The 12,957-nt window shown below is 41.5% G+C and overlaps 1 protein-coding gene across 5 annotated transcripts in view; it reads left to right on the plus strand.

Annotated features, from left to right (window-relative positions):
- Positions 1–12,957, plus strand: part of LOC124619536 (probable ATP-dependent RNA helicase spindle-E) — a 265,425-nt gene that overhangs the window by 27,484 nt on the left and 224,984 nt on the right. For all 5 annotated transcript variants that reach the window (XM_047146000.1, XM_047145997.1, XM_047146002.1 and 2 more), the window contains exon 2: positions 7,041–7,245. In XM_047146000.1, coding sequence (XP_047001956.1) covers positions 7,060–7,245 — 186 coding nt within the window. In that variant the 5' untranslated portion in view covers positions 7,041–7,059. The remainder of the gene's footprint in view (positions 1–7,040; positions 7,246–12,957) is intronic.

Here is a 12,957-nt window from a genome sequence, read left to right on the forward strand (position 1 = left end):
CAGAATATGGACAATGGAAAATCTGGACACACATCAGCTGGTACCATTTCATTCTGAATAGTTGACTGTATGGTTGGGATTGATGGCATCGTTTTTCAAGGGGATGAGTCCTGTGGGTCTTGTCACCTGTGCTGTCACTGGTGAACGCTATCAAGGTCTTTTGCGCACCATCATCATTCCAACTCTTCAGCAGGATGGATGTCTGGGTAGGATCATTTTTGTGCAAGGTGGTGCTCTTTCATGCATTGCACAGCCAGTGAAGCAGCTGCTGTGAGGGATTTCAGAAATGCTAGAATTATCATCTGTCATTTCCCTAGAGCTTGGCCATCCGGATCACCTGAACGTAATCCGTGTGACTTCTGACTGCGGGGTTATCTGAAAAATGTTGTGTCTAGTGCTCCAATTATGATCATAGTGGAATTGAAGGCAAGTATTGTGCAACACATTCTAAACATGACCACTGAGATACTCCAATCTGTTGTGGAACAAGCTGTTTCTCGATTTTAACTTGTAGTCGAAAGCAGTGGACGGAGTATTGAACATGACTTGCACCATTATCATGACAATTCGAAACTGTTGTTATGTTGCTTTTTATGTAAGAGTACAATTAAAAACCAATGTCATCTTGCTTTTTATGCAGTTTTGGCTTTAGGGCAGTTAAAAACCGATTTTTCCCATTCAATGTTGTACGACCTTGCTGTGGTGGATGGGCTTCCGTAGCTAATCATGCCACATCTGTTGACTGCCAAACTTGGGCAGTCATGTACATTGAACATAACAGATGGTGTAATAGCTGCTAGTGAACCTTTTGTGATGTGAGGTCGTGGTCCAAGAAACTCTTCTGTCCCTGACATTTCGCCCAGGACTGTGCTGGACATCCTCAGAGGTGCTTCTTTGCTGAGTCTTGCTGACTGAGTGGTCAGACGTCCGAGAGCAACATATATACTATAGGAAAGGCGGTGAGGTCGAAGTAACACATGATGAACAGAGATAATCCTTGTCAAAGATGAAACTTGACTATTGATTGTCATCTTGTCAAAGATAAAATTGTCTAGCAATTCTGCAGAGCTACTGTCCATATGTCGCTAAGTTTCATTTCCTATTAAAATTATCCTGAGAGGAGGCAATGAAACTTGGCGACAGATGGACAGTAGCTCTGCAGAATCTCTAGACAGTTTTATCTTTGACAAGACGACAATCGATAAAGAAGTTGCATCTTTGACAAGGATTATCTCTGCTCATCACGTTACCTCAACCACGCCCCCTTTCCTCTAGTATATGTATCGCTGTTGGACTTCCGACCAGTCAGTCGGCAAGACTCAGGGGAGGAGCGCCTCTGAGGATGTCCAGTGCATTCCTGGACGAAATGTCAGGAACAGAAGAGTTTATTGGACCACAACCTCACATCCCGAAAGGTTTCCTAGCAGCTATGTTGTCCGGTCGTGAAAGCCTTCATTCTGTGAGATGGTGTAATGTGCAACTCAAACCATAGCCCTCATATTGCAATTCATCTATCATTTGTAGCCAGCCCCATTTATGTTAATACGCTTACAGCACCACTACTGGCAAAATATTCTTAAATTTTTTTTCACATTCCCTTGACATTTTCCCCCATGTCAATAATATGCTGTTCAAAATTGGTGTCATTCCGAGGAGTGATTCTCTTTCTACAATATTTTGAAAGTGGATCTTTAATTTTGGACACCCTGTAGATGAAGACGTAGAATTAGATGCAAAGGCACTGACATGCATCTTATGTTAATTCTTTGTACCTCTATACCATCCTCAGGAGAATGTGCCAGAAGGTGATGTGGCATTCTTCATGAAATACATTTTAGCATTCTTTGTCTCAGCCATTCTTCTCTCTCAGTTACCAAAATTGCATTAGTGCTATGGTAACAAATGTGCTACCCAGTAGAGCGATATGTTTCCTCAGTCTGTCAGTACATTCTCACACAGCCGTCTCTGTGGCAGTTGATTGGTGATCTCTTTCTAATATGGGCACACCATTCAGACAGTGCTGTCTCTGAAAGAAAAACCACGAAGTGTGTGTGTGTGTGTGTGTGTGTGTGTGTGTGTGTGTGTGTGTGTGTGTGTGCGCGCGCGCGCATATGCGTGCGTTTCCCCACAAGAAATATGGGTCATGGGGACAGTCTGATCTGTAGCATAGCCCTAGATCTACATTTGTTCCAAATTTAATAAATTTTTCATTATAATTCTGAGAAGTTGTGGTCCATTGTAGACATCTTGATCTTACTGTCCTCAAGATATACTTATCAAATAAAGACCTTTTATAGATGCTCATTTCTTACTAGTAAAAATACAATATATAGTGAGTTCCACTGGGCAGAACGTTTTGTGGACTTTATTGGCTGCATGTCATCGGATTAGATTGTTGTTGTTGTTGTTGTTGTTGTTGTTGTGGTCTTTAGTCCTGAGACTTGTTTGATGCAGCTCTCCATGCTACTCTATCCTGTGCAACCTTCTTCATCTCCCAATATATACTGCAACCTACATCCTCCTGAATCTGCTTAGTGTATTCATCTCTTGGTCTCCCTCTACGATTTTTACCCTCCACACTGTCCTCCAGTACCAAACTGGTGATCCCTTGATGCCTCAGAACATGTCCTACCAACCGATCCCTTCTTCTTGTCAAGTTGTGCCACAAACTTCTCTTCTCCCCAATTCTATTCAATACCTCCTCATTAGTTATGTGATCTGCCCATCTAATCTTCAGCATTCTTCTGTAGCACCACATTTCGAAAGCTTCTATTCTCTTCTTGTCCAAACTATTTATCGTCCACGTTTCACTTCCATACATGGCTACACTCCATACAAATACACTCCTGGAAATGGAAAAAAGAACACATTGACACCGGTGTGTCAGACCCACCATACTTGCTCCGGACACTGCGAGAGGGCTGTACAAGCAATGATTACACGCACGGCACAGCGGACACACCAGGAACCGCGGTGTTGGCCGTCGAATGGCGCTAGCTGCGCAGCATTTGTGCACTGCCGCCGTCAGTGTCAGCCAGTTTGCCGTGGCATACGGAGCTCCATCGCAGTCTTTAACACTGGTAGCATGCCGCGACAGCGTGGACGTGAACCGTATGTGCAGTTGACGGACTTTGAGCGAGGGCGTATAGTGGGCATGCGGGAGGCCGGGTGGACGTACCGCCGAATTGCTCAACACGTGGGGCGTGAGGTCTCCATAGTACATCGATGTTGTCGCCAGTGGTCGGCGGAAGGTGCACGTGCCCGTCGACCTGGGACCGGACCGCAGCGACGCACGGATGCACGCCAAGACCGTAGGATCCTACGCAGTGCCATAGGGGACCGCACCGCCACTTCCCAGCAAATTAGGGACACTGTTGCTCCTGGGGTATCGGCGAGGACCATTCGCAACCGTCTCCATGAAGCTGGGCTACGGTCCCGCACACCGTTAAGCCGTCTTAAGCTCACGCCCCAACATCGTGCAGCCCGCCTCCAGTGGTGTCGCGACAGGCGTGAATGGAGGGACGAATGGAGACGTGTCGTCTTCAGCGATGAGAGTCGCTTCTGCCTTGGTGCCAATGATGGTCGTATGCGTGTTTGGCGCCGTGCAGGTGAGCGCCACAATCAGGACTGCATACGACCGAGGCACACAGGGCCAACACCCGGCATCATGGTGTGGGGAGCGATCTCCTACACTGGCCGTACACCACTGGTGATCGTCGAGGGGACACTGAATAGTGCACGGTACATCCAAACCGTCATCGAACCCATCGTTCTACCATTCCTAGACCGGAAAGGGAACTTGCTGTTCCAACAGGACAATGCACGTCCGCATGTATCCCGTGCCACCCAACGTGCTCTAGAAGGTGTAAGTCAACTACCCTGGCCAGCAAGATCTCCGGATCTGTCCCCCATTGAGCATGTTTGGGACTGGATGAAGCGTCGTCTCACGCGGTCTGCACGTCCAGCACGAACGCTGGTCCAACTGAGGCACCAGGTGGAAATGGCATGGCAAGCCGTTCCACAGGACTACATCCAGCATCTCTACGATCGTCTCCATGGGAGAATAGCAGCCTGCATTGCTGCGAAAGATGGATATACACTGTACTAGTGCCGACATTGTGCATGCTCTGTTGCCTGTGTCTATGTGCCTGTGGTTCTGTCAGTGTGATCATGTGATGTATCTGACCCCAGGAATGTGTCAATAAAGTTTCCCCTTCCTGGGACAATGAATTCACGGTGTTCTTATTTCAATTTCCAGGAGTGTACTTTCAGAAACGACTTCCCCACACTTAAATCTATACTCGATGTTAACAAATTTCTCTTCTTCAGAAACGATTTCTTTGCCATTGCTAGTCTACATTTTATATCCTCTCTACTTTGACCATCACCGAGCGAGGTGGCGCAGTGGTTAGCACACTGGACTCGCATTCGGGAGGACGACGGTTCACTCCCGTCTCCGGCCATCCTGATTTAGGTTTTCCGTGATTTCCCTAAATCGTTTCAGGCGAATGCCGAGATGGTTCCTTTGAAAGGGCACGGCCGATTTCCTTCCCAATCCTTCCCTAACCCGAGCTTGCGCTCCGTCTCTAATGACCTCGTTGTCGACCGAACGTTAAACACTAACCACCACCACCACCTACTTTGACCATCATCAGTTATTTTGCTCCCCAAATAGCAAAACTCCTTTACTACTTTAAGTGTCTCATTTCCTAATCTAACTCCCTCAGCATCACCTGACTTAATTCGACTACATTCCATTATCCTCGTTTTGCTTTTGTTGATGTTCATCTTATACCCTCCTTTCAAGACACTGTCCATTCCATTCAACTGCTCTTCCAACTCCTTTGCTGTCTCTGACAGAATTACAATGTCATCAGCGAACCTCAAAGTTTTTATTTCTTCTCCACGCATTTTAATACCTACTCCGAATTTTTCTTTTGTTTCCTTTACTGCTTGCTCAATATACAGATTGAATAACCTTGGGGAGAGGCTACAACCCTGTCTCATTCCCTTCCCAACCGCTGCTTCCCTTTCATGTCCCTCGACACTCTATAACTGCCATCTGGTTTCTGTAAAAATTGTGAATAGCCTTTCGCTCCCTATATTTTACCCCTGCCACCTTTAGAATTTAAAAGAGAGTATTCCAGTCAACATTGTCAAAAGCTTTCTCTAAGTCTACAAATGCTAGAAATGTAGGTTTTGCATTTCCTTAATCTTTCTTCTAAGATAAGTCGTAGGGTAAGTATTGCCTCACGTGTTCCAATATTTCTACGGAATCCAAACTGATCTTTCCCAAGGTTGGCTTCTACTAGTTTTTCCATTCATCTGTAAAGCATTCGCGTTAGTATTTTGCAGCTGTGGCTTATGTAACTGATTGTTCGGTAATTTTCACATCTGTCAACACCTGCTTTCTTTGGGATTGGAATTATTATATTCTTCTTGAAATCTGAGGGTGTTTCGCCTGTCTCATACATCTTGCTCACCAGATGGTAGAGTTTTGTCAGGACTGGCTCTCCCAAGGCCGTCAGTAGTTCTAATGGAATGTTGTCTACTCCCAGGGCCTTGTTTCGGCTCAGGTCTTTCAGTGCTCTGTCAAACTCTTCACGCAGTATCGTATCTCCCATTTCATCTTCATCTACATTCTCTTCCATTTTCAGAATATTGTCCTCAAGTACGTCGACCTTGTATAGACCCTCTATATACTCCTTCCACCTTTCTGCTTTCCCTTCTTTGCTTAGAACTGGGTTTCCATCCGAGCTCTTGATGTTCATACAAGTGGTTCTCTTATCTCCAAAGGTCTCTTTAATTTTCCTGTAGGCAGTATCTATCTTACCCCTAGTGCATTACCTGCCATCAAACTGTGAAATATGGGGGAAGTGGTGGTGTTACAGTATGGAGATGTTTTTTGTGATTAGGGTGTGGTTCCCATGTTGCATTTAGAAAACACTAAATACAGAAGCATGTGAATGCATTTTACAGCATTGAGTACTGGGTACAGTAGGGGAACAGTTTGGAGATGAGTGTTTGTATCAGTATAATGCTCCCTGTCAAAAAACACCATCTGCGAGGCAATGGTTTGTAGATAATAACATTCCTGAAATGAACTGGCATGCCCAGAGCCCTGTTCTGAACCCAGTGGAACACTTTTAAGATAAGTTAGAATTACAACTTTACTCCAGACCCAGTGTTCATCATCATTACCATCTCTGGTTGTGCCTCTTCAGGGAAAATGGGCTGGCTGCCATTCATCCACAGGCATTCAGACAACACACTGAAAGTGTCCCCCAGGACAGTTCAAGTTGTCGAGAGAGGCAATACAATCTTGTCACAAAACATGTAAATGCATAGTACACTGAGGTGGATTGTGGCCATGCATCATCAAAGAAAAAATCTGTGTACTACATGTATTTACAGGTGTTACACCTGTGTGTAAAATTGTGAGGCACAAGCAACTCTCTCAACTGAAAATTATCAGTTAGAGTCCATGGGTAAAGAATGTATGAATAAATAAATAAATCATTTGTATTTCAGGCTTTGAAAGTAGTCAGTTTCTAGGTGTTAGTTATTAGTAAATGTTGGAAGTTGAACAGTTCTCTTAACATCATCTTATACTTTTTACTGCAGTGCAGGTCAAAATTTAAAGTGGAAAAAACTGTGTAAGATTGTAACATATGTCCTATAAGTCATCGTGGAAGAAAACATTGGTCTTGAAAGCCTGCTTTGAACTATTATCTTTCAATGATAACTGAGCTCATCCTACTCACAATTTTAATGACAGTGTTTTATTGGATGTAGACAAAGCTAGAAGATGTAACAAGTTTCATAAATTTTGTAGCACAGTTTAATAGTGGCATTTTTAAATTAACCATACAAGCATTACTTGTGTCATCATCAGTACATATTTGTAAACATATATTGTCTTTGTCTACCTAAGACTGTTGTAGATTTTTATTAAATATTTTCTTTATTTGTATAAATGACTGAATCTGCATGTGGCAATTTGTAATTTCTATTACTAATATTTCAATTTGATATTTCAGATTGACAAATACACACAGGATGGATTTAATGGACTTTTTTGATCTTTCAAAAGAGTTCAAACCTGTGCTCGTGGAAGGTAGTCAGACTCAAGTGCAGCTGAAGGAGCTCAGGCAAAATATTGTTATTGAAGAGTACAAAAAGACACACAAAGGAAAGGAATATGCCACAGAATATCAGAAAATGGAAGAAGAGGAAATAAAAGGGGTAGATAATTTAGTGAAGAGACTGAATATTTGTATGAGTATAAGTCAAATACAGATCACACACTTTAACTTGGCCCACGACTGGAGAATGTGGAACCTACGGATCAACATGTAGCACACTGTCTGGTGGGACAAGCCCTGCCTTCTCTTCCCAGGGCAGCCAGCTTATAGTTTATCAAAGAAACAAATATTTAATGCACGAATGTGTCCTTAGAAGGACCACGTACAGCCCCTGTGCTCATTTTTGTAAATAATGTTAACAATAAGTATGCGCGAGACCACACACAAATCAACACTAGAGTCACAGTTGCTACTTATTGCTGTGGCTCACATACTCTTATGTAGCTAAGGTTAGAAACGAGTGTAAATATTGTGGAGCGACATTGAGTCAGACAAACTTCACTGATCATAGAGGGATTAAGTTAAAGTGTGTGATCTGTATTAACAAGACTTCAATGTACTGAGTGTGCACTGTTGACAAGCATGTGAGACAATATGTATGACGTATGGGTGGGAATGTTAAGTGGGATGATGGTGGGTGGTTATACTTAGTAATGCACATAATGTCTGAACAACAGGTTCATTGTGTAACTGCACAATACAGAATCATCAAATGTCTTACTAGTGAAAACTTGAAATTCGCAGAAATTTTGTACTAACTGAAATCAGCATTCAGTGATGAAAGACTTCAAAGACGTAGTGTGCTTGCCTAGCATATCGCGTCCATAAATGGTTAATAATGAGAACTGTGATCGTAGTCCACAGATGAGCATTATAGTGAGAACAGTAATGTTATATTGAAGGCAACCAATATTTGACAATTTCCAAAACTGTGTTTTCTATTAAGTTGTGGTTGCTGTCAAGTTGTCATTACAAATGAACTAGATTACCAAAAAGTATACTCCACGTGGGTCTCGTGCCTTTTGACTGAAAAATAAAAGAGAAAAAGCGTGCAGGCTTGTGAAATGTGCTGAACAATGTCTGCAAATGAAAGGGATGATTTTTTGCCTGTGACAAAACTTGGATACACCCTCTACATTCCTGAGTCAAATCAAGCCAGATTGTCAGAGGAAGTATGAAGCCACTCCCATAAAACCCAAGCCTTGACTGTGAGCTGGTAAGCTGCTTGTGATAGGCTTTTCTGACTGGTATAGCATATTGCACATTGATTTCTTCCAGGGCTGTAACACCATCAACTCTGTGTATCACTATGATCTTTTTTAGAGAGGTTAGACTTACTTATCACAGTAAATGACAACTAACCAATATGAAAAGTCATTGTTCTTCACAACAATGTCCACCCCCATGCTGTAACTCTTTTATTTCGTAGAAATTAGAAGAAAATGAGAGGGGAACCAATCAACCACTTGTCTTACACTCCAGACATATTGCCCTACAAATTTCATGTCTTTAGGCCTCTAAAGGAGGCACTGATATGTATAAGATTCCAGGCTGATACAAATGTGGAATGACTTTGTGTACAATTAGCTAGTGACATGACATCATTCTTTTATTATGTCGTCAAGAAAATTCCAGTATGCTGAGCTAAGCACATTTCTGAAGTAGGAGGTTACATAGAAAAGTAATGTATACTTTTTATATTGTAAATTTAAAAATAAACCTGATTTATATTTGATAAGCTTTCATATTATATTTCGCAAATATTTAAACAACAGCATCTTTTCAGTATAGTATAAGCAAAGCTGTAACTTCGTTGGCATTTTTAATCTGTATTACAAGTCAGTATTTAATTATTTGGTAAACTCAGTTTTTATGGCTAAACATTACAGATGACTTTCCACATAGATGGCTTAAAGAGAAAATGATATTCCACATTGTATTTCTCAGGCTCTTTACTACACTGATCAGCCAGAACATTATGACCACTTACCTAATAGCCAGTAGTTTCACCTTTGGCACGGATAACAGTGGCAACACATCATCCCGTGGATGGAGCGAGGGCTTGGTAGGTCACTGGAGGGAGATGGACCACATCTGCCCACACAAGTCACCTGTTGTTGTTGTTGTTGTGGCCTTCAGTCCTGAGACTGGTTTGATGCAGCTCTCCATGCTACTCTAGCCTGTGCAACCTTCTTCATCTCCCAGTACTTACTGCAACCTACATCCTTCTGAATCTGCTTAGTGTATTCATCTCTTGGTCTCCCTCTACGATTTTTACCCTCCACGCTGCCCTCCAGTGCTAAATTTGTGATCCCTTGATGCCTCAGAACATGTCCTACCAACCGGTCCCTTCTTCTTGTCAAGTTGTGCCACAAACTCTTCTTCTCCCCAATTCTATTCAATACCTTCTCATTAGTTATATGATCTACCCATCTAATCTTCAGCATTCTTCTGTAGCACCACATTTCGAAAGCTTCTATTCGCTTCTTGTCCAAACTATTTATCGTCCATGTTTCACTTCCATACATGGCTACACTCCATACAAATACTTCCTGACACTTAAATCTATACTCGATGTTAACAAATTTCTCTTCTTCAGAAACGCTTTCCTTGCCATTGCCAGTCTACATTTTATATCCTCTCTACTTCGACCATCATCAGTTATTTTGTTCCCCAAATAGCAAAACTCCTTTACTACTTTAAGTGTCTCATTTCCTAATCTAATTCCCTCAGCACCACCTGACTTAATTCGACTACATTCCATTATACTCGTTTTGGTTTTGTTGATGTTCATCTTATACCCTCCTTTCAAGACACTGTCCATTCCATTCAGCTGCCCTTCCAACTCCTTTGCTGTCTCTTACAGAATTACAATGTCATCGGCGAACCTCAAAGTTTTTATTTCTTCTCCATGGATTTTAATACCTACTCCGAATTTTTCTTTTGTTTCCTTTACTACTTGCTCAATATACAGATTGAATAACATCGGGGAGAGGCTACAACCCTGTCTCTCTCACTTCCCAACCACTGTTTCCCTTCATTTCCCTCGACTCTTATAACTGCCATCCCTGCTTAACCATTTTGCACTTCCTGTCATCTCATTTTTGAGACTTCTCATCCCTCAAAACTACCCATTCTTCTTCTACTGTACCTCTTTCCTATGACATTACTGGGTCTATATTTGAAGGTGAATGTTTCTTTTGATAGCTTTCTTTACCACTATTCTGACTACATTGGTGTACTCTAGCTAGATTAGTGTCATGTCTCTTATAATTACTATTACTGCTATTGTTATTTATTAGCAAATTTTGACTTTCACTTTGATGTACATTCTCGTTCCTGTCTTTGTTTAGGGCATCAAGTGCATCTACAAAGGATAGTTATTCTTCTACAGTCTTCCACCCACTACATAATATACCTTTCCTAGCATAGATAGGTAATTGCCTTATTAAGATCCTAACTAAGCCTTCTTCCTCCATAGGTTTATCTAAGTACTTTTCCCATGATAAGTGCCAGTCAAAATACCTTCTCATTGTTCCCCACATACTGTTATAATACTTTGGATCCCGCAAATCAGATAATAATTTTTTTGGGCACTCATTGACCAATACTTCATCTTATACTTTTCCTGGAAGTCGGCCCAAGATGAAAAATTCTCCATGTTCGCAGTGCCCCATTCTGAAGCCTCTCCTAAAAGTTACCCTACTGTGAATTCTATCTTTTTAGAGTCTTCCCAGTTTTTTGGCAAGTCTAGGTTAAACAGTTTCAGAAAATGAGTTGGGTGTACATCCCCGTCTGGTTTAAATTTTGGTAACTGCCTGGGTAGTCCTGAATTTGCTCCCCATTGTAGGTCCGTTAATGCCTCACTGGTTAACACCACGTTAGAAGAAATCACTTTTTTGTATACCTTATCCTGAAGAAGTTGGAATTCTTTCCATAAACTATCTATGCCTTTCTTTGTTTCATTAAGTTCCAAAGCTAAATCTGAAGAAATGTTGTTAGGAGCTACCCTCTCGGCCACTTTTCTGTCTATTAACTCTTCTACTTGTTCCTCCAGATTGCTTATATTTGAGGTATCTGATGTTGCTTGTTTCTCTTTAAAATCCCTTTCCGAGGTATCAAATTGAGTGTTGACACATGCAATTTGCGACTGAACAAAAGAAATTAGCTTATCTTGTTTCTCAATACGCTCCTTCAGGGTGTGCAACATCGAAGGTAACATTGCATACACTTTGAAATGATCCTAATTTTTCGGCAAGTTCTGTTTCTAAGTTGTTAAGTTTATCTTCAACGTCAAATTCTAATTTTTTAGTTAAATCTTGAAGTTGCTCATCCTGTCTCTGGTTAAATTCAGTAAATAGTTGTTTAGCATAAGTATTCAAAGAACTAGTGAGCTCACTCTTTATATCTAACTTCAGATTTTGTACCTTATCATTTAAATAATCAAATTCAGTCTTTAATAGAAGTATATTCGCTGCTTGACTGTTCAAGGTGTCACTCTGAGCCTTTAAATTAGAATGTACTAAACCTACTACTCTCCTTAGGGCTTCATTCTGAGCATTTAATTTTTCACTTAGAGTGGCTGAATCGGCCTTCTGGCCATCCAACTTAGCACTTTGGTCATCGAATCTAGCATTTAGTTAAGTATTTACTGAATCTAACTGTAGACTTAGTCTTTTAATTAAGTTTGCCATTTCAATCCAGTCTGGTGTGTCCCTATTCACTGTCATGGCCATGGCTGGCCCTGAAGTTTGTTGCTGTTCTTGATCCATAATTTTATTGATCTTAGACCTAGTGATCATCTAAAAGAAATTTCACCACTGAGTACAATAACTACACTAAAAGTTTATTATTCACTCATCCCCTCAACTTCTATAAAAAAATTATTGTTTTTCGCTCACCCAGAGTAGAGTTCTAGCTGTGTTGGTGAGTGAATGTGTAATCAGTGCCGGAGGACAGCACTGCTGCCGGTGGCATCGGACATTGGTTTCAGTGTCGTCATCGGTGAGTGGACGCGGAGTCAGCACTGGTGAGCAGCAGCTGGTGCAGTTGGCGTCAGTGACTGGTTACTGTGTTGGTGCCTGCCCGATGCACGCGTGTGAAGACTGCTTACTCCCCATAACTGATCTTCTTAGTCAAAACGTTGAGGTCTTCTCTCTAGTTTTCTTCGCTATTACTTTCCCACATCTTTTACAGTATTGCACTCGCGACTTTCTTCCATTTGTTTATTGGACTCAATACGATTTTTGGAAACAGTTCTCGTAACTTGTTAGGACTGGTTGCTATGGCAACGCCTAATATCTTCTTTCCATTTCTGGTTTTAAATCCCCGTTTTCTTTGGGTCCTGTCACTTAGGTCACCACATTCTAACGTTTTCAGACGACAAGAGACAGTGTGGTATTGGGTTGCAAGGCACACACGTGTCTCAGTTCAGTTAACTTGCACGTTGTGTGTAGCCAATCCTCTTCTCTGGGTAATCAGCTACGTCGACCTCCCACAAACTTCTTCTCCGAAGACTATAGCTGGTTAAGGGAATTTATTAAAATACTTCTCTATCCTTGAAATAATTTTGGTACTTTTATAATACTTTTCAGTTCCATCACTTTATATTTTCAGCTTTCACAGGTAATAACTCTGCAAGTTAACTTATCCCTTATATGTTGGACTGATTTATACATATTCAAATAGCATACATGCATCTTGTTTCGTTCGCAGCCAAGACATGAAAAAATTTGAAAGTCTCTAGTCTCAAGTCCAATACATGAATGTGCATAGCACACTATATTCAACTGTTCAGTAGTCTCTTTTTACA

Source organism: Schistocerca americana, chromosome 6, assembly GCF_021461395.2.
Source record: "Schistocerca americana isolate TAMUIC-IGC-003095 chromosome 6, iqSchAmer2.1, whole genome shotgun sequence".
Taxonomy (NCBI): domain Eukaryota; kingdom Metazoa; phylum Arthropoda; class Insecta; order Orthoptera; family Acrididae; genus Schistocerca; species Schistocerca americana.